We start from the raw sequence: 22122 nt of genomic DNA, 5'->3' as shown, positions 1-22122 counted from the left end.
TAATTATTCAAATGTCCAGGAATTCGAAAGCTGTATAAAATAACGTACGTCACAGTAAAATGACGTAAATCCACCGGGTTGTTCTAAACATAGCAACTGTCTCACATGAGGTATGCTGGAACAATAACAGCTATAGTCTGTGTACTGTGTGAGCATTTTTAAATGTAAAAAGTAAACATTAAAATTTACAAAAATGTCAGTCAACTGGTTTACCGTGAATCAGCCTTTTAAATGCCGAATCATCATTAGGGAGTCTTGAAAAAGAAAGCAGCGAGGGCTCATTTGTAAGCCAAACAGACACCTGCTTTGAAACATCTCTCTTGAGCCAGAAACAATCTGTAACTAATTATTTCTTTGCCAGCCAAATAATTTAGTTGTCAGCTCATGCTATTCCTTACAAACTTGATGTCAGAGTGTGTGATATTAAATTGAAAACTGCTGACATCTTTGGATAAACCCTTCATAAACACACAAACAAACTCACTGCGTGGCACTATACTGTTATACTGTTGGAAGTTTTACACTTTTCAAAAGTTAACTTTACAATATTCAGTTTCAATTTATGTCCAATGTTGTCCGATGTCCAACGCTCAAATTTAAGCTCGGTAGCTCATCCAAAATATATGCATTTTGAAATGGTCTAAAACAGTCGTTCTCAGTCGTCGACGCGTCTGTTCTGATAGCATGTTGTGTAATTTCTTTATCATTGTAATCCCTTCATACTATGTCGAGAAAAAAAAAAAAAAAAAGGGAAGTGGTCGGATGAATATGTACAATATGAATTCACATGTACAGTACGTAGGCCTATAGATAGAGCATGAACAAATATTTCAATTTGACAAATGGTACTTTTGTAGTTATGGCGGCTAACTAAAGGTGGCTGAACCATTCCCAATATATCACAATAGAAGCCTAATTATTTCTTCTTGGAGCCACAAGTCTTTGCGGCGAGCAGCATCAAATTATCACATAGGTCTCGTGAAAAGCCCAACTTTCTATCACAACTATCACATCTTGACTTTGCCCCTCTCTCACCACTTTATCCATAATTGAAGCCTATAAATAATTGTACATACAGAAAGCGAGCTTATAATGAATAATTCTGGTTCAGATGTGGAGCTGTGTCGTGCTGTCCCCATTGATGCTGTCGTGTGCAAATGAATAAATGGATGTTTGGAGGAGCTACTTAGATGTAATGGATGTGGAATTGCACTAAGCTTTTTGTTTTTTGTTCTCGGGCTGAAAGATGTTTTTCTGCGTCGCCTGACAACGCGTGACACTGAGCCTAGTTTGAAGAAGGGCTTGACGCGGTTGAAGATGATGTAACTTAAATGCTATGGCCTTTGCCGTCATCAGCTCCCGACCCGATTGGACACCTCTGAGAGAGTCTTGACGAACTAGACAGCAGACTTCAAAACACCAAATGAAGAGAACACTTTTGAGGAAGGGTGCCCAAACCCCCCCGCCCCATCAAGCCCTCACTTTTCCTTTATGCATCCCTCTCTCCTCCTCAACCTACCCGCAGAGTTCTTGGGATTTGTCAGATATATGACAGGGTGGGGCTTTTCTGGTGGCCCGTGGTGGCCCAGCACCCTAGCAAGACACTTTAAGGTTTTATTTCACCTGTCTGCATGAATCTCAGCAGTGTTAGACTTGAGCAGACTCTTTTGACAGCTCCAGAAATCTTCACTGCGAATTTGCCATTACAGTGATCCTTTCTTCTAGTATTTGCTGCAAATATTGTAACACAAGCTGGTACATGACTGGCATGCCTTTTTTTTTTTAAGTGGGTGGAAGTGCTTGATTTAATTAAGTCTGGGTGATTTTTTTTTTTTTAAACAAAATGTATTCTATCATTTAGACGTGTTCATGTTCCATTCTTGTTGCCTAAGCAGCTGGCTTTTTACGAACTATTAAACTTAGCAGCAATATTGCCACAGCTTGAAAAAACTTACCTAGTTACTTGGTTGAATCAAGTATGCTGCAAGGTAACTGATTATTTGAGTTTAAAAGTAACTTAGTTACTTTGTTAAATCAAGTAATCAAGAAAAGTAACTGATTACTTGAGTTTAAAAGTAAAATTGCTTTAAAGAAAAATTTAAAGTACTTGGTTACTTATCTGATTACTTGATTTTAACTAAGTTAGATTACAAGTAAATTTTTAGTTACTTTCAGCGGGGCTTAACATAAAAATGACAACTGGTTTTGCCAATACTTTTCGGAAATGCATTTTAAACAGTAATGTTAAAAGTGAGGTGGATTTGTGGTTAGCGCGTCCGTACTGAGGACGCAAGATCAAGTCCAGGCTCGTGCCTTCCTGGGTGGAGTTCGCATGTTCTCCCCGTGCCTGCATGGGTCTTCTCCGAGTACTCTGGTCTCCTCCCACATCCAAAAGACATGCATGGCAGGTTGATTGGGTGCTTCAAATTGTTCCCAAGTGTGCTTGTGTGTGTGTGGATGGTTGTTCGTCTCTGTGTGCCCTGTGATTGGCTGGCAACCAGTCCAGGGTGTACCCCGCCTACTGCCCATAGCCAGTAGGGATAGGCTCCAGCACCCCCGCGACCCTTGTGAGGAGCAAGCGGTTCAGAAAATGGACGGATGGATGTTAAAAGCGGATCTGTATGCTCGTCGTCCTCATTGGGGTCTCATTGGAGATGTGTTCTCACTGTTTTTTGTTTTTGTTTTTTGTTTTTCTGTTCAGTGTATTTGGCCGACAATGTGTGTGGCGTCGTGTGGGTGAGCAGTTTGCTGATGTCGGTTTGAGTGAGACAAATTATACTGAACACAAATGGTCTACTTGTTGTCATTAGAAAAAAAAAGTTACAAAGTGTACTTAGCAGGAGTGTGGCGCGTTCAAGTCGCAGAACAACACTTCAGGAATCCCTCAGTGCAACACTACCAACAAAAACAAATCATGCAGAAGAGCAGGCGGGACCTTGGGGAACATCAACACTTCAAGTGCAAGTAGCAGGAAGTCGCAGATCTTCTTCTCACTTCAAGTGTGGTTAAAGGAAGGAGGAGGGTTTTGTATATTCGTCACCAGCTGTTGACATCCTTGTGTGCGGGTCACAAAGTGTCGCTCCTGGTGCCTTCCAACCTTGACAGCTTGGCTGCATTTGACAGACATGCAGCCAGAAATTTGGATTTGATTGTTGTGGCAGCTCATTCTGGCCCAGCAGCACCACTGGGGGATTCCTGCTCAGTTCTATATAAAAACACATCTTTTTCCAAGGTCTGATGAAAATGTTATTGAAATGAAGGCTCTGTTGGGATTCTGTTGTCCTAATTTTTGTGGACTTTTATTAGTGTGAACAGACGTCCAGTTTTACACAGACATGTCCTCTTTTCAAGATGATAAAAAAAAAGCATCCAATTCAATAAACAAACTACAACTAAAACTGAACATTTCAAGCCACATTTTCTTTATTTTCCTGATAAAGGCAGAAATGTGGCAGCCTGGTGGGCGCCTCGGTGTGGAGCTTGCATGTTCTGCCTGTGCTTGTGTGGCTTCACACGGGTTAATCAATTTTCTTCCCACATTCCAAAAAGAAATGCATGTTAGCTTGAATTGAATTGCCCGTAGTGTGAATGAAATTGAATGGTTGTTTACGATGTGCTTTGTGATTGGCTGACGACTAGGTCAAGATCCTTGCCCCTTGAATGACTGAATGAATGAAGGCAGAAGTTTATATACAGTGGTTGCATATTTGTCATTTCATTGGACAAATGTTTACTTTAGTGAGTCTCTTCCAATGAATAATGTGAAATCATGTTTGCTGTTTATATAATTCCAACCTTTGGAAATGAAGACGAATGGGGAAAAAAAAACAAAAAACAAAACGTGATTGTGTCTAGAGAAAGTGAGAAGAGGTCACTTTGCATTTTTGGTGATACAAATAAAATACTGGCCTGAAAATGTACTGGCCCTCCGAAATTACCGATGTCATCCTGCCCCTAACTATGAAAACATTGTGTCATTTCACTACTTTGAGATAATAGATATATTGCTAAGCAGGGAAATGTATACAATACTTAATGTTCGTCTCTGTACTTCCATTTGTAAGAAAAAAATTATACTAAAAGTCTTATTCCAACTGATATGCGATGAGAATGAATTTCTCAGAATTGCAATAAATTCAAATCCACTTCCGGCCATTCAAATTCACATTCAATTCCACATCCAGTTTCTTCCACTAAATTTAATTGAACTGAATTCGGAAATTCAGAATTTTTCCCAACCCTGATGCTCACCTTGTCGTGATGTTTGCATTCGGACCACCCACTTGGCATTGTATGATTCATGTTAAAATTGAAACAAATAACAGAGTCATCAATAATCCATTCAATCGAACTGATCAGGAGCTGCTGACTTCTATTCCCTTCTGTACACTATCCAATAAACACCTGTCAACAATCCAAAAAATGAAATTGATGCTCATTCAAAACTGAAACGGGCTGACTCAAAATCCAGTTATAAATATGATGAATTTGCACAGTGTGTGCCCAGTTTACGGAAGAACCAATCAAAACCCTTCAGTTTTCTCCATACTAGAAATGATTTCTCTTTGCTACAGCAAAGAGTTGGATGAAGCTTTATTCGTGAAAATTGAAGTGGTAAAAGATCAAAAGCTATTGCCTGTTTCTGTGTTTGGTTTTGTCAGTGGGCCACCAGTTAAACTTTAATGAGCTCTCTTCATAGCTAATGTTCAGTCTCTAAGTGGAGACAACCACAATTTTGTAGTTTTTTTTTTTTAATTACAGTACATGAATACATACTGCATGTATGTGTTAAAAACAGACATATCTAAGTTCTCCTTGAACTGAACTCACATTTACTTATTTCAAGCTGAACATGTTAACCTGAACCCTTAACCTTTAACCATTAACCACTAAAGATCAATAGTTTTGGTTTTGTGGCAAGTCAATCATGTACAGCATAGAAGTGTAATATTTGCTAAAAGAAAAAAAATATATACAATGATATTCTTTGAGTTTTTGTGCAATATCCAGGAAAATGTCATGATAACATATGCATAAAGAACTGCGATTGGCTGGCAACCAGTCCAGGGTGTCCCCCGCCTACTGCCCAAAGCCAGCTGAGATAGGCTCCAGCACCTCCCGCGACCCTTGTGAGGAATAAGCGGTCAAGAAAATGGATGGATGGATGGATGCATAAAGTAACAGATGAGCACATTTTTAAAACAATATCTTTAATATTACTTTCTATTATTTTCAGTAACAAAAGCCAAATGAGCAATCCATTCAATTACTTTAAAAAATGGTAAGGCATGTCTGCTGTATCAACAACTTCAGTTCCAAAACACTTAAAACACTGTGCAGTGGCAGCTGTGCTCCTTGGTTATCTGATTTTGCAAATGAAACGTACAGTACCACACTCACAGCATACGTTTTAGCAAAAGTGCAATAAATGTTTTACATCGAAATGGAAAGGACCTTGCATAAAACATTCTGTAAATCCACAAACGCAAGTTAGTGGTCATTGTCGTCACTTACGAAGAATGTTCTTTTTCACTTGTGAAATGCCAGAGCGTCTGAAGGAGACCAAAAAAAAAGATGTTTCCCAGACAAATTCAATTAAGCTCTGAAACATCTCAGACAAAAATGCCGCATATGTGACAGTGTTGAGAAAGCTTGTCGGGAGAGAATACATAAAACAGAATGAAAGGGCAAACATCGATCTCAACACAATGGGAGAAGAGCAACTTCTTTGGGGAGATTGGACCAACTTCATAACATCTTTTTTAAATTTGTTTTTTTTTCACATCATTCCAGGGACACCAATAAAGACTCGCGTATTCTCAGTCAGCCAAAAATAGTTTTGTTTTTTACAGGCAACTATCTTGTTTGGGCTCTTAAAAGTGCAGGAGTGTGTCAGCCTTTGTAAAGCCAGAGATGCTCGCACACAGCTGTTTAAGCAGAAAAGATGATAGCATGCGAGGCCAAATTTTTCTTTTAGGTAAATATTTCAATCATAGTAATGGCATTCATTTTTAAAAAATTTTTTTTTGTTAGTTTTGACTATTTGAGTACACACTGATGAATTAAAGTAGACAATACAATTCCCGAATTGGACTGTAGGTGAATGCTGAAAGATGATATCACTGAGCTAAAATGCCAAAGTAATTGGGAAACATAATGGATGACATCATATCAATCTGATTGGACCCTCAGTTAGCACTTTGATGTGATCTGGCATTCTAGGAGATGTGTCTAGCAGGCGTCTTTTGGGGCTGATATGGTTTGTATATTGTCTTCCATTTTACCACAAGAGACCGACCCACAATTTAAAAGTAGCAGCCAATTAATCCATTATTCTGTCTTCAGAATAGAACGTTTGACTTTTGCAGTGAATGTCAATTATATCTTCTAATTTCACACAATAACAAGCACACGTGGCTGAGAAGTATCAGTCCATCCAAAGTCATTATTGTTTCATGAAATAAAATACCGACATATCCAGAACCTAGCTCAGCACATTCATACAAGCCGGAACAAACCAAAGCCACTCTGTGTTTAAATTGTGAAGAATGAAGGGAAGAGCTGCTTGTGCCATTGTGCTTTTTAGACATGATTTGAATGAATGCGCCATTAATCGCAGTATGTAAAACAGTGTCTGCTCTGATTGGCTGCTAGCTAGCAAATACATGATATAAATACTGTAGTGTATAAGCAAATAAAATGGCTTTATCTCATAAATGAAGCTCAGTAAAAACTTCTTTTTTTTTTTTTTGTACTTGGACTTGAACCTGTTTTAGGAGTCAATTTTATTTCCATTTTATTTCATGAGACCCTGAATGTGGATGGTATGACAAACGACTTCTCAGCGAGCATGTGTGGGTGTGGGCTGGTCGAAATGTTATCGCTGATTTATTTATGAATTTTTTTTGTGCCAGTTGAGGTCTGCCTTGAGCTGTACAGCAATAAAAAGTATAGTATATATTGTAGTTCAGAAGCGGTTATTAACTAATCGATCGCTTGAATCTAAAAAGGCAATTTTGTTTCTATTAAACTTTTTTTTTTTCTCACAAACAATAGCATTTGTATAAATTAGTATGTACAATAGATAATCTAAACTTTTCCCAGTTCAGATTGCAGTGATACCATGAGACATCACTCTTTCATAGAGCTGACAAAAGACCCTTTTCTGAAAAGTCAATTCTAAATGAGTGGTGCACTTGCTGAGAAATAAACATTTCTAAACAGTTTGAGCTTCATGTCCCCAACTATGCAACGTTCTGTTCATCTATTTCCGTATGGCTCACAGTTTCACACTGGGGAGTCTTGTCCCTGATTCAATTGCACCATGGTGAGTTTGCTGGGAATCTGCTGGTCACCTCCTGCTAATACACTTTCTGCACACGAGATGACACAATTCATTTGCTTCTTTGTCTGTCCTGGACTCCAAGCTTTTTTTTTTTTTTTTCTGCACTCTCTTCGGTAAACCATATGGTCAAACACAAATACTTTTAATTAGCTGCAAATGTTGTCTCAGTTGATAACTAGTCAAATATTTGCTGATTTGAGAGGACAACAGCAGCACCACGTTTCCGTTGTGCTTGTCATTTGTGTTTAAGAACTTTTTAAGGGCAGCGGCCGTGAGGGGAAAGTGCTTTCTCTCTCTCTGGAGAGCAGCGAGGAGAGGAGTAATGTTCCATGGCCGCTACATGGAACGTGTAATCTGTTTGAGAAGCTCACTGCAGCTGTTAATTTGCTCGAGAGGAAGGCTTTGGGAAAAGTCTCCTCTGAGAAAAGAGACTCACTTTTCAGGTATTTATCTTTCGACACACTGCATCATGGTGACTCTGCAGTGCCGTGCGACTGCGAACGTTTGCCCTCTTTTATTGGCATCCCTGCATCATGTGTGGGACTTGTTTTTTTTTTGTTTTTTTTTCTTCTTTTTTACCCAAGGTCACAAAAATTATATGTTATGGGCCGGCACATAAGCTTTTATATCATGTCGAGGTCAAAGTCTGTAAGAGATAGACAGAAGAGTGCGGAGTGACCTTAATCGTTCGATTAGCAGCACATCGCTGTAACCTCAGCTTAGTATCGAATCAACGGCTTTGTGGATTTGTTCAGAAACCGTAACTCTGATTTATATTTGCAAGCTGCGGTCTGACGGTTAAGTAAATATGAGATAGTTTCTTAAGGAGGCTAGAATTGCTAAAAACAATATCACTGAGGATCACAATTTTTGGGTGCAGAATCCAAAACGGATATTGGTTTTTCTCTATCACGTCAAGTTTTTGGGCTATAGGAGCCTTGTTTTCTTAAAAAAATATGTAAATAAAACATTATAGTGGAATAGTTACAAATTTTGAAAACTAAAAACAGCATAAAATGAAATAAAATAAAATGAAACTTACAGTACAATGTTCTAAAGTTAAAAGAATAACCAGCGCTAATTACGCTAGCTTTCTGTTTGCAGATGATCTCTCATTGCACTACCTCAATTGTGACTGCACAAACAAGTTGTTGTCACTTAGCTGTAGATGAGTCCAATCATAAAATCAGCTCTTTTTGCTATAGTCTTTCTAGAACTAATCAATGGAATTTTGCTTATCTGGGGGGTAAGCTGTGGAGAAAGAACTTGACGTGTTAGAAAAAAACAGACTTTGCAATTTTGGAATCAGCACACAACTCAACGTTTTGTTTTGTTTTTTCAAAATATATCATGGACAGATTTTTCTTTTCTTTTTTTTGACAAGTTGTTCAGTTGCCTTTGTTTTATAGGTGACTTGTATTTTAAGCAAATAGTTATTCATATTTAACAAAACCAATAAAACTGTAAAGGAAACATAACAATTAAAGCTAGTTACAGCTTGATAGTAAAATTCCAATTATTGTAAAAAAAAGAGGTATTTTGATTCGTGTTTCTTGTATAATTAAAACAAATCAAGCCAGCAAAGCATATCTGTGCAAAGCAGTTCCCTCGGTGCACCCCAAGAGGCCTATTTTAGAGAGCAAATGTGCAAGTATAACACGGTTAAAGGAAAGCAGTTGCCTGAAACCAAACTGATATGTCTGAATGAAATATCAGATCTACAGATGTATAATCTTGTCCAATTCATTCAATCCAAAAACTTTTAAAGCCTGCATTGAAATGGATAAACAAAGCATATCTGAGCCTTACTTCCTTGCATGCACACAGTAAGCTTTTTTTTTTTATTATTTTTTTTTATTCTGTCCAAACTGAACACAGTCGCAAAGTTGTTGTCCAAAGGAAAGAAAAACACATTTCTGCATTATCTGAAAAACAACCGGCAGGAACACCAACAAGTGACTTGTCACCTGCGATGATTTTAAAAACGTACTCCAAAACAATTGAGTGAACACCCGCCATCATCTTGTTCAGAGGTGAAAGCTTTTTCAGTTTCGTCACCGCGCATTCGTTTGGGGATGACAAGGATGCAGCACTGTACTCATTGCAGTCCTAGCACACGGTCAGCCACTCTCAACAGGGTGTGTTCCAGAAGCTTCTACAGGTCTGGTGAGGGAGCAGCCGTAGAACGTGCTTCAACGTACTGTACGCAGCAGTATAGTAGTTAGTGAGCAACCGACACTCGTGTATTATCTCCATCTGGGCTGCGTTGCGCCGAATGACACTATGAGGGTGGTCATCATAAGTAGTTGCGACGGGCCGTGGGAGAGTGTCTTGCCCGCTGCTGCCGTGTGTACGTCACTTCTGTCGGCTCCGATCACAGGAGCTTCGGATCCCACATGAAGAGCCTCCGTTGTGCAGCCATCCGGGCAGCCGCTGCCACTGCCAGAACTGCTGCCTTCGTCACCTGGATGGAGAAAGCACACGTTATCTCATTTGCTCCCAATAACGTGTAAATACGTTTTTTTTAATGTTGTAAGTGTCCCAAAGACGTATTTATACGTTTTTTTTGTTTTGTCTGTTTTTTTTTTATGCTAGAGCATACAGAAGGCTTTGATGCAGCCTCTCAGCTGCAAAGAGCGGTTGCAGAAATGGTAGTTATTACACAAATAATGGGGGGGGGGGCTTAAATCCAAATGTCGTAATTTGCGGCATGTGTAAATGACCTCTGTGGTCATTTTCAATTGGAGGACAGTCTCCATCTTAATAATACTCTTCTTTTCCTGTGCCTGACTGCAAAGTCTTGGTTCACCAAAACATTTGATGACAAAAGTGCGTATCATATAGGCAGGGCTGAACAACATATACATTAAGCAGAATATCCTTCAGAATCTATGAGCCCAATTGTTCATTTTAACTTGCCAAAAATAGTGGAAACCCATAAAACTGAATTGAATCCAAAGCATCAGCTGAAGCTGTATCCAAGCAAAGAGCTGTTATTTTGGCTGTGTGCTTGGGGACATTTAGATCCAATACAACAAATTGAATTGGTCCTACTCTTAATGTGTTTGCACTTTAAACAAGGATACAAGGAAGGACAGGAAAAGAATATACTTGTCTTGGAAAAAGAAACAAACAGAAAGCAAATCGGAATGAATGTACAAGCTGCATTTAGTAGAAAATCTCTGAAAAAGGATTCACAGCGGAGTCTGAGATCCACACTGCATCCGTTGTGATTGCTTGACATTTAAATGTCCTCAAATCGTGTGTAAGACAACTGACTGTACTATACTCCTCTCCTTGTTTGTATTTTTGTTTTTTCCTGTAACAAGCACAACCAATTTATGATGTCATTATATCTCTTCTCTTCCTGAGTTTTTCTTGACGCTAGGGGTGTTAAAAAAATAAAAAATCGATTCGGCGATATATCGCGATACTACATCGCGCGATTCTCGAATCGATTCAATAATCGGCAAAATCGATTTTTTTTTTTTTTTTTTAGGATTCACACCTTAAGCATGGAAGAATGTTATATGAACGGAACATTAAGCCTTAATATTTTATTTCAATGCTGTTCAAACATGAAACAAATTACAACCTCTATAAGACTGAAATTTCAGATAAATAAATAATACATTTTCATATAAATCTTACACTCTACAAGCTTACTGATTAGTATTTTCTAAATTTGAATGAAAAAAAATCGCAACAATCGACTTATAAATTCGTATCGGGATTAATCGGTATCGAATCGAATCGTGACCTGTGAATCGTGATACGAATCGAATCGTCAGGTGCTAGGCAATTCACACCCCTACTTGACGCACATGAGATAATGTACTATCGTCTGCGTCACCATGACAATGGCTATCTGTTAACCTAATGATGCCATTCTTGCCTCATTGTATAACTGATGCATCCTTTGGAGTTGCATGATGTGTTGCAACATGATAAAAAGCAGAAATCCTCCTTTGAAAGTGGTGGCTTATATATAGTAATCAGTACATGTGTTTGCACATAACAAGTGTACAGTATATGCACCATATTATAAACATATATATGATATACAAAAACAAATATATACTGTATGATGAGTAATACTTACTGGAGTCTTGGAAATAGATATCATTTCCGTTGTATGCATTTTTCAGCTTATTGGTCATCACCCGCAGTGCCATTATTTGTTGTCGAATTAGTGTGTCTGGCCTGGTGATGTCTAAGTTCATCTCTGGGTTGTTCACCTGGTTGGTTAGTCCTTCCTTAACCACTTCTGGGAAATACCTAGATAAAATAACACACAACAGCAACGATTTTGGTAAATGTATTATCACGTTTAATTGAATGGTCTGTTACTGGTCGTTAATAGAAAGCAAAAACTGCTTGGAGTTTTTTTTTTTTGAGAGAAATCATGTAAAGCACACCTTGTTAGTGATGAAGCAAAATTATATGTAGATGATTTCATTATACGCTGTCCACTCATGTCTTGACTGTTAATGAGGTTTTACTGTTGCAAAGCAATTGATTCCCTTTCCAGATTTAGAGTGGTGTTTAAAAACAGTGCTGGCGCAAGCAAGGGAATTAACATCTTTTATTGCACCATCTGTGATTTTGTTATTTGCGGGGGGCAAAGGGGATGGTGTGGTAAAATATTCAGCCCGTCTCTCCGGTTCGCTGTCAAAGGAAGAGGCAGCCAGTCCTGTCTTCTGTACAGCTCAGTGATCTCCACACTGCAGTGGTAATAACTGAAGTTCAGACTCCTCTGGGTATTAGAATCTTGGCGTGTGTAGCAGCTCTCCATATAAGCACTAATTATTGTACTTTTAGAGGGAGCGTTAATCTAGTAACACAGTGTTGCTACTTTAATTCCTAGCAAAGCGCGATAATCAGACAGCTGGCCCACTTTACTGTGGTTCTAAAGAGTCACAAAAGTCCTCACCTGGCCTTGGTGTGACTATTCCAACAGTGCTCCTCATCAGACTCTGTCAATTTGCCATCGGCGCAGATGTCATCTGGTAGATTGGACCAGAACCTTTTGGACACCTTCAGTTTCTCTTTGATGTCAATCACCTGCCGCAGGCCAAAACAGAGCACAGAAATTTACATGACCTTGATTTTTACCTTACATGTTGAAGGCTTAAGGGTTTGTAGGCGTTTTGATGTATTATAAAACAATAACAACATCATTCACTGGCTAACTTGCATGTAGCTGCACAATCAAATGAGATCCAATCCAAGAGTTCTCAAAATGATCATTTTAATTGACACAGGGGCAGCAGCGGCTCTATTTTGAGACTCTCCCAGATGAATGAGCTTCTCATCCTATCTCCGGACACCCTGCAGAGGAAACTCATTCAGCTACTTTTATCCAAGAGCTTGCTCTTGAAGTGACTGCATTACTTTGTGACTAAGAATGGACTTATGGAAACCACCAAATGTTAATCATGTGAATAAGTTAGCATGTCAATTTGTCCATAAAAAGTCACTAATGTCACTATTTGCCTTTGACCATTTCCAGTCTCCGAGATGTCTGTAAAGGCACCAAGTTGGAAACACTGGATGTGTTGGGTAAGTCAATATGGTAACAAAATGCAGCACAACAGAATGGAACAGAAAGACTGACATCTCTGTAAGAATATTCTGACATATGGTGGCAATCAAGCGGCATGTACGTGCATCACTACTTTTGTCATTTATTCCATCAAGAGAGTTTGCATTTGCTTTTCTTCCCACATGTCCTGTCCACTTGCATCCATATTGTGTTTGTCTTTGATTCTTAGAAGAGAGATGCGGGGTTTCGACTTGAATATTTGGAACAAGTGCTCACCCGTGACTGATTCCATCTGGACTCAGCACGAAATTTGAGTGGGTGAGAAATGAACAGGAGGGGGAAAACACGGGGACTCGTCATGAACAGATGTTGTTACTGTTGTGTCTGATGTCATGATAACACAAGTTCATCAGATCACCAGTCTCAGAAACTGTTACAATCCAAAAAGATCCGGTACAAGAGATGCACTAGTACAGCGGTTAACGTTCCAAGCAAAAATAGCTTGATATTAAACTAGTTGTGATACGTTAAATGAAATTGAAAAAAATGTTGCCTGTTCAAAACTGTACAGACTTTCTTGCAGTAAACTTCAAACCACTTAATGTTTGATTTTCTAGTGTGTTCCCTCTTTTCCATATATTTTGAATTTGTTACACTAACTGTCTCACATGCTGCACCCCTGAAGATCGACTAATATGTGAATGGACTGAGTTAGACATAATCAATAAAAATGTTGAACATAATATTGATGGACTTCTGTGCACTTGTATGCGCTTGCGTGGAAAGACGCTTTTGCAGAAAAAGTTATGCTTCATATAACCAATTGTGCACAACATGATGAAATGAATTTGGCCAAGCAAGTGAACAATCACTGCAGTGGATTATTGTACAATTCACAACGACAACTCTTCCCTGGCTGCAGCATAAAGAGCAGCCTCCATCCCCACTCCATTTTCTGTTTCAAGCTTCATTTTAATCAGAGAATGGGATAGACTACAATACATATACTCTTTAAATATAAATGATAATAATCCCCAGGACACTTGATAATACAGTATGTTTCCTAATCAACGTTGAGCTCCTCATTGAACTACTAACTGCATTTGCTGAATCCCCCTTAGCTAGTTTCTTTCATCTTTCTTATTTTAGCACAAGCCTCAGCCTAATTCATAATCACATTTGGCCATTATTATAAGTAGACAGTGTCAAGTGAGTGGGATTTGTTTGCTGATGGAATTAATAAAAATAAAAATAAAAAAAACAACAACCTTGTTATGGAATACAACACACTATATTTTATTGTCATTGTAGAACACAACAACGTTGGACACATTAATAATTGTAAATACATGTATTTTGATTTATATAGCAGAAATCATCATTACTATATATGTATTTTGCCAACCTACTTCATCAATCATTCAAAATCGAGGTGGGGTTTTATAGGGACATAAAAAACAAACATGCCTTAACCGATATGTTCTGCATAAAACTGGGTTCCCCAGAAAGCAACAAGTACAGTACAGTACATTCCAAGTATTCTTAGCACCATTTCACAACACTCTCGCCGCTCTGTAAATATCGAAACATATCCGGGACTTTCTACGGTTCTTTATTTTGGGATCATAACATGACAGCTCAAATGTTGACAGTCAAAACGGTCCACAAGATAAGATAATTTCTCTTTACACAAAAAATATGAGTAAAAAGACACATTTCAGGTACACATATAGTAATATACAAATTTGTGTTATCCAGAAAATACAGTAACATTATGTACTGCTTTTATCAAGTGTTTCTATTTAAAACCACTTCTTGTGCTTATTGGATCTACCCTGTCGGATTTACGATATTAGCAATACAGCCCAAATAATCCTCATGTAGAACTATAATCCCATTACATTTGTATTTCTAGCAATTGTTCCGAGGTTCTATTCCCCCTTTTTTTTTGCTCACATTGTACAGCTCGCTGTCTCAAGAGGAGAGCTGACTCTGAATTTCTTCTCCAGAGACTTCGTTCTTTTATGTCCTCAGGGTTTGAGGGGAGTTTTATGTCCGCTCCATCATAGAAAGCTGTTTCATTGAGAACTGTTGCTGGACCCTGAAGTGACACAATGTACACTCGCCAACCAAAAAATTGGGAACAATTGAATGAGATAAAAAAAGAACTGTGCTCTATAAAAACAAGGTAGTTTCATTTTGATCGACACTGTCAGATTTACATTGCATTTTATTATTGTTGTTTGTAACTATGTCGTAAAACCTAATCAGTTTGTTAAACTTTTACACATGTACAACTATTTCAATATTGAGCGTGAATCGAATTGAGGAAATGCTGATGAGGGGGACATGCCTCACTGGTACTAATAGTATTTGTGCCTTGGTCTCCAGATTACAGTCATTAGGTTAAAGACATTCTGATGTGCGTCTGGTTCTCCACCAGAGGTGATGACCTCAACTCCCAGCCACAGTATTGATCAGACCATATGCTTGACTATTTTACTAATCACACTAATGGTACATCAATACGGCATATTTAAACAATCCATTCAAATCAATGTGGCAGATGGCATTTTCAAAAATAAATAAATCATTGTACTGAGTATTGATAAATATGACAATAATGTTGAATGAACTGTATGTCCTGTGGAATCCAGACAGTATGAACAACTGCCTATTACTGTATGTGGATTAGATAAGGGTGGATTGACATTATGTAATAATTTCCACTAGATAACGTCATTTTGTGCTACTGCAGTCAGATAAACTAGAAATGAAAATATCAATGTTTCAACGCCACACTTCTGCAGGACTCAAAATAAAATAAATGAGGTTTCCAGAAAGGATTGAGAGGAGAGTTTTAGATTCTTTCTCTGAACAGATCCCTGGGCGCCGTAGTAGCTCCAGTGTGTCTTGCTTGCTGTGTATGTTTTCCTGATAACTACAGCGGGTAGCTATAAAATAATAATAATAATAATAATAATAAAGGTGTGAGAGGTTGATGCTTACGCTTTGGGGGGGAAATTTCATTCTTTGACATGCATAAGCAAGAGTCAAGGCAATATATGTGCGGAGAGAAAATTCTAGGAGCCACAGGGCGCAAGACTCTCTGACCATTACGCTGAGCATATTAAAAAATATGTTTGGCAGATGGATTCTCAGCAGGAAGATCAGAGAGAGGTTTCAGGGTAAAATACTTGTTTCCCTGTACAGTTGTTCTCATAAGGAATAGTTCAATACCAGGCTGTAATTTTTGTCGAAAACCAAAAGGAGCAAGTTGTCACAGAAATTTGGGCAGAGTTGTCAAGCGGCATGCTGGAATCGTATTTTCTTCTTTTTCTTTATTGCAAAGGAAAAGGCAGAAATGTGGTGCATCTTGAGACGTAATTTTTCCCAGGGAGAAACAAATGCTCGGTCTTTTCAAGACTGAGTTTGAGTTGCTAGACACTGACACATTAGAGACATGCAGATACACATCCTCCCCTTCGTGTGCTTTATGGGGGGAAAGAGATGAAGAACGGAGTACTGATGAGACTGACTGATTTAGTGAAGATGGGAATTGGCTCGGATACTCAGCTCTGAGGGACAGCCCGGGTTCAAATTGTGGACATTCTGTTATTTAGGTGTTGCTAAGCTTAACCCAAGAAATTGTCTTGTTTTTGCACAACCAACACAGATGACTTAACCGTTGCCCTCATTTTTTTCCCCCCAACAGAAACAATTGGATTGTTTTGTGATTTAATCATTTGACCCAAGTTTTTTGGGTTAAGTAAATAACCTAAAAAGTTTGGTTATTTGGGTTTAATGACCCAAATAGTTTTTATGTTCAATTTCCCATAAAGTTAGGTTATTTAAGTTTTTGGGATAAACAAATAACCCCAAATGTGCCCTGTGTTTGGCTGGCAACCAGTCCAGGGTGTCCCCCGCCTACTGCCCAGAGCCAGCTGAGATGGGCTCCAGCAGCCCCCGCAACCCTTGTGAGGAATAAGCGGTCAAGAAAATGGATGTATGGATTAAATAACCCCAAAAGTTGGGTTATTTACATTTGAGTTACTTTTGTGTTGAATAACTAACCCAAAAAGTTGGGTCAGTGTCTTTTTGACCCGATTTGGGTTTTGTTTTACCCAAATGTTTTTTTGAGTGTCGAAACAAATATACACCATGCATGTCATACATCATGTGAGCTAAGTAGAAATCATTCTTACTATTATTATTGTAAACTTAGAGGAACCTCAACGGGGAAGATGTTTGAGCGCGGCATATTCATGCTAAACAAACCATGACCTGCCTAATAGAAGCACAGATGGATGTTTCAAACCCGGCCGGTTTCATGTCTTGTCCCGAGGGTAAAAATTCCATTTGGGGAAAGGGTTTCACAAACAGATGGCTCCATATCTGGTAAACTTTCAAAGCAACTTGAAAACTTATTTGGTTACAGTGTTTTCCAGTACAGATTGTTTTATATCAACTAAGTGCAGAAATTCTTACATTGGCAGTCAATTAGTACAACTACCGGTAAATAAATACAAAATAAGATATAACAAAGATGGGAGTATTAAATTTGAGTATGCGCGACTTGATAAAAACTAACAACTGCAAATAAGCTCCCACAGCATTACGAGGTTAGCTTTTTAACACAATGATCTTACATTAGGTCAGTGGTGGCCAAGTTCGGTCCTCAAGCTATCAAGCCTGTTTTCCATGATTCTCTCCACTAACGCACCTGATTCATGATCAGGACCGTTATCAGGCTTCTGCAAAGATTGCTGATGAGCTGATCATTAGAGTCAGCTGTGCTAAAGGAGGGAGACATGGGGAACAGGCAGGAAAGCGGATCTCGAGGACCGAACTTGGCCACCCCCTGCATCACGTAATTCAGTGCATCAAATAGTTTGCTAAAATGGAGTTCCTTAGTCACGGTGACACTTATTTCAATTTGTCAGTGCAGATGAGGAAAAGCTTCTGCTCTGGCAAAGTAAGGTTGTCGTCTTCTTTCCCAGGTTGGATGATGTGTTGTGCGAACTTTGTACAGAGAAAGTGTGAGCCAACAGCTGGATGATGAACAGGCGGTGGCATCCTGGCAGACAAGCCCCTCAGGGGGTAAAGCAGACAAGTTTGACGAATCACCTGTTTGGGTCCAAAGGGCCCAAATGGGAAATTGCTCCCCATTTAGTTGGAAAGTTGTGAAGTCATAGTAAGATTGAATGCCAGCTGCAAGTACACTGGTATTTATTACATTTTTTTTTATTTTTTTTTTAAAGAACTTTGCAGTATTGAGTGAAACTATCCATGACTATTGTCTCGATATATACAATACCAACAGGTTTAGTTAATTCACGTTCACGTGAGGACATTTTTCTACTATCAATGTCAGCAGTGACATTAGCTCTGTTTTGATTTTAAAGTATTATTTTACTGACTAATGCATGACAGAGTTCAGAGATGATTAATCGCACAGGTTGACTGACAGATTATAACATCATGTCTATTGGTGTCACTCTAGCGCATATCTCTACAACAGCGATTGGCAACTTCAATGCTGGAGAAGGCCACAATTTTTCATCAAGGCTTACTGGTAGTGGTGGTTTTGCACGCACCGAGATGCAAAATATGTGCTCTTAATATATTCAATTTTTCACAATACACCTCTCAATGCATATATAAAAGAGAAACTATCCTAACCCGACAACAAAGTGTTTGAAGCAAGCAACCAAATAGCTGCATAATGATAGCCATGTCTGCTATCTAGTGGTGATTTGAGGTATTACAACTTAAAACTACATTTGATGCATATTCGCAGTTCACAGCACCTGCAAATTTGCGTATTCGGGTTTTTTTATTTTATTTTCTTCATTTCAAAAAATAAATTGTTAAAATAAATGTTGTTATTTTTTTAATGGGTTTTCCAGGATTTTTTTTCACCATCTGCTTTCTGTCTTTTGTGGAAAAAGAATATTAATTATTTATCAGTGTTTTTTTGTGCCTAATTGTTTGTGTTTGTAAAGAAATTAAATAAATATAAAAAAAGAATAAAAAAAAATGTTTTATAAAACGAAACAAGGGGCCACTCAGAGTGACTGCAGCCGGTGGGCCACCACTTGCCCGCCCTTGCCCGTCTACAAGATACGTATTTATGGTTCAAGTGATGAATCGGCATCATACCTAAAACTTTGCGCATAAGAAAAATGCATCTCATTCACCTTGTATCCCGGTTTGTTATTCACAATTCAGTATTTTTGGGAGCATAAAATCAGTTTATTTCCGACGCAAAGTGCAACGTTATTTAATCCCGCAGTGTTGCTCATTAAAATGATTATTCAAAATAGGTTCAACCCAAAGCCTCAGATTGTTTGGTGCACATGCGTCTGTCAGACATAATGTTAAATATATACAGTATTACTCCAAAATGTAAAACTTCCACAAGCCTAAAACTTTTATTATTTCAACTTTTATTATGTAGCAGCTATACGGACAAAAAGATCTGTGAAGACGCGGAAGAGGAAAACGAGACAGAGACAGAAACTACCGCAGCAGCCTATGCCAACACCAGACGAGTGTTTCCTTTCTCTCCATTTGAACTTTGTTTGCCTCAGTGAGGTTTTTGAAATGTGAGACAGAAGCCACACAAAAATGACAACCGCGGCTGCGAACGACTGACGGCCATTAAGCTTGAACAGATAAGACAGGAAATCTATTAGGAAGTTTTTGTGCCAACTCAGTCAGAATTTTATGGTATTGTCAACATAAAATCATGCTGAGGTCCTGTGGCACAAGACTATAAATATGATACCAGCATCAGCCTCTGTCTTCATACACGTGGGCAAACAATGTAGTAAACTATACAGCAAGCTCACAATGGCTTGAGACTTTGACAAATCCCGCCATGCCCGACAATGAAGAAGCGGTTCACTATAATTGGTGTCTATACACCTATGTTGTATTTTGTCTTCATTCAACTGCGTGGGAGTGAAGCAATTAAGTCGTAGACAATGCAGACAAAGCTCAACATTTTTTTTTGGTCTCTTGAAGAATGTATTGCTAATTCATTTGGAAATCTTTTAGAAATGAGTCTAATGGGAAGGGCAGGCAGTTCTTTTAAGCAACTGCGATAAGAAATGAAGGGGGAACACATAAAAAATTCCCCTGAAGTGAACATAAAATATAAAAACGTCTGACCGTAACTGTTGGAATTAGAGGAAATACCCTCTTGTTAAAACGGCTTTTAGAGACTTGCAGCCAGAAAACATCACTTTGATAAAATTACTTCTCATCCACATTGCAGCAAAGTAAGGTTGCACCGAGGCTACATTAATGATTAATACACGATTTGGCAAACTTAATACTTCTACCTCTTTCTTCTATTAATTTGAGCATTTTTATTTCTTTGCTTACCAACAGCTCATTCACGACTCTGATGTCATAGCCAAGATGCCCCCAGGTGTTGTTCACTTCATTGCAATGTTTTGCTAACCCAACAGCGTGCTACCTCTGCTTGATTATTGATCAGTAAGCACAGAATATTTCATTAGCAAATCAGTGATCATTTTTTGGTCTTAACACTTTGTCTCTTTCCTCCCATGTTGCACCCATTTTGGGGCTCTTAAATGGAAAAACTGATCTGCAGGCAAGTTTAATTGGAGCTGAAGCTGGATTCATTGACAGCAAAGTTAATGGTTTGGAGCAATTTGGCTGTGTTGCCATTGGTCATATTGTAATTGGCAGTCCTGTCGACACTTCCACTGAGCAGAATGATTTCTCAAAAGACAGATTACTCTGACCATTTCTATACGTGATGAAGTCGAGAATATACAGCTTTGTTTTTTCCTCCGCATTTGCGAAAAAAAAAAAAAAAAAAATTTCCCTGGATCGCAGGGTCAAGACAAATAGAGTTCGTCTGTTTGTTGGAGGGATGCTGGTTTGCTTCCAATTCCCTGCCAAAACTCAGTTTGCCCGTTTGTGTGTTCTGCATGCTTCTTTTTGTGTTTTATTTATAAAACAATATTTATTTATAAAACACATTATGCTTTATGTTCTTTTATTGTAGTGCTTCTTTCTTCTTTTGTCTTGAGTGTCATGAAAGGCCCATATAAATTAAATGAATGATTACTATTATGCACTGTGGATGACTGGTTAGCACGTCTGCCTCCCAGTTCTGAGGACTCGGGTTCGAGTCCAGGCTCCGGCCTTCCTGGGTGGAGTTTGCATGTTCTCTCCGTGCCCGTGTGGGTCTTCTCCGGGTACTCCAATCTCCTCCCACATTCCAAAGACATGCATGACAGGTTAATTGGGCGCTCCGAATTGTCCCTAGGTGTGCTTGGGAGTGTGGATGGTTGTTCGTCTCTGTGTGCCCTGCGATTGGCTGGCAACCAGTCCAGGGTGTCCCCCGCCTACTGCCCAAAGCCAGCTGAGATAGGCTCCAGCACTCCCCGCGACCCTTTTGAGGAATAAGCGGTCAAGAAAATAGTTGGATGGATGGATGGATGGATTACTATAATTATTTGTTGTAATGCATGCAACAAACACTGAATATCAGAGTGAGAATTCAATTTCCCTCCAGGGTATTTGGTTGCCACACTGAACTGCCATCCATGGCCCCACAATCATATTGTTGATAGAAACACTTGAGAAGCTGCGAAATGTGCAGTACTTTGTCTCTTCAGGCATTGGGGGAAGAGGTTTACTCGCTGAATGGGCTACAACAGCCTGTCTCTGTTTCACGAGCGAGCTAAATGACAACATAATGATTGTTATCTTAAGGAGATTATAGACTACTGAGAACATGATGATGGATATTATACTCAATTTCTTCCATTAAGCCATCCTAAATTGTACACTGCTCCTCTAGGAATGGGCCTACTCCTAATTTAATGTGGTCTTTTTTTTTGTATCAAAACCAAAGCAAGCGGAGCAGCAATTTCATTCAGCTAAATTCGATCAACATGAACACCTGAGATTTTAAACAAGATGCGTGCACAATCAAACTGCCTGAAACTAAGATCACATGCAAGGTTAGGAGAGTTCACTTCTCATGCACTTTGTGGTGCTAACATGACGTGTCTATAGCTCTACATGGTCAGGGCTGTCTATATGTGGCTGACCTATTTCATTTCCTCACCTCTGCTGAATATAAGAGGTTGTATAATCCCAATTAACTGTTGCTTGCTCACCTCTAAGAACCAACATCTGACAGCCAGAGTGCTGCGATTAAAATAAGATACAACTATCGCACATA

The 22122-nt window shown here is 38.8% G+C and overlaps 1 protein-coding gene across 1 annotated transcript in view; it reads right to left on the bottom strand.

Moving 5' to 3' along the window:
- Positions 1–5200: 5200 nt before the first annotated feature.
- LOC144017679 (glypican-6-like) overlaps positions 5201–22122 on the bottom strand; it is a 77207-nt gene continuing 60285 nt past the window's right edge. The window contains exons 8-10 of the mRNA XM_077519508.1: positions 12279–12409; positions 11448–11623; positions 5201–9809 (exon numbers count right to left, since the gene is read on the bottom strand). Of these exons, the coding sequence (XP_077375634.1) occupies positions 9592–9809; positions 11448–11623; positions 12279–12409 (525 nt within the window). The 3' untranslated portion in view covers positions 5201–9591. The remainder of the gene's footprint in view (positions 9810–11447; positions 11624–12278; positions 12410–22122) is intronic.

This window comes from Festucalex cinctus, chromosome 4 (genome assembly GCF_051991245.1).
Source record: "Festucalex cinctus isolate MCC-2025b chromosome 4, RoL_Fcin_1.0, whole genome shotgun sequence".
NCBI classification, from domain to species: Eukaryota; Metazoa; Chordata; class Actinopteri; order Syngnathiformes; family Syngnathidae; genus Festucalex; species Festucalex cinctus.
This window is presented reverse-complemented; position numbering and strand designations above follow the sequence as displayed.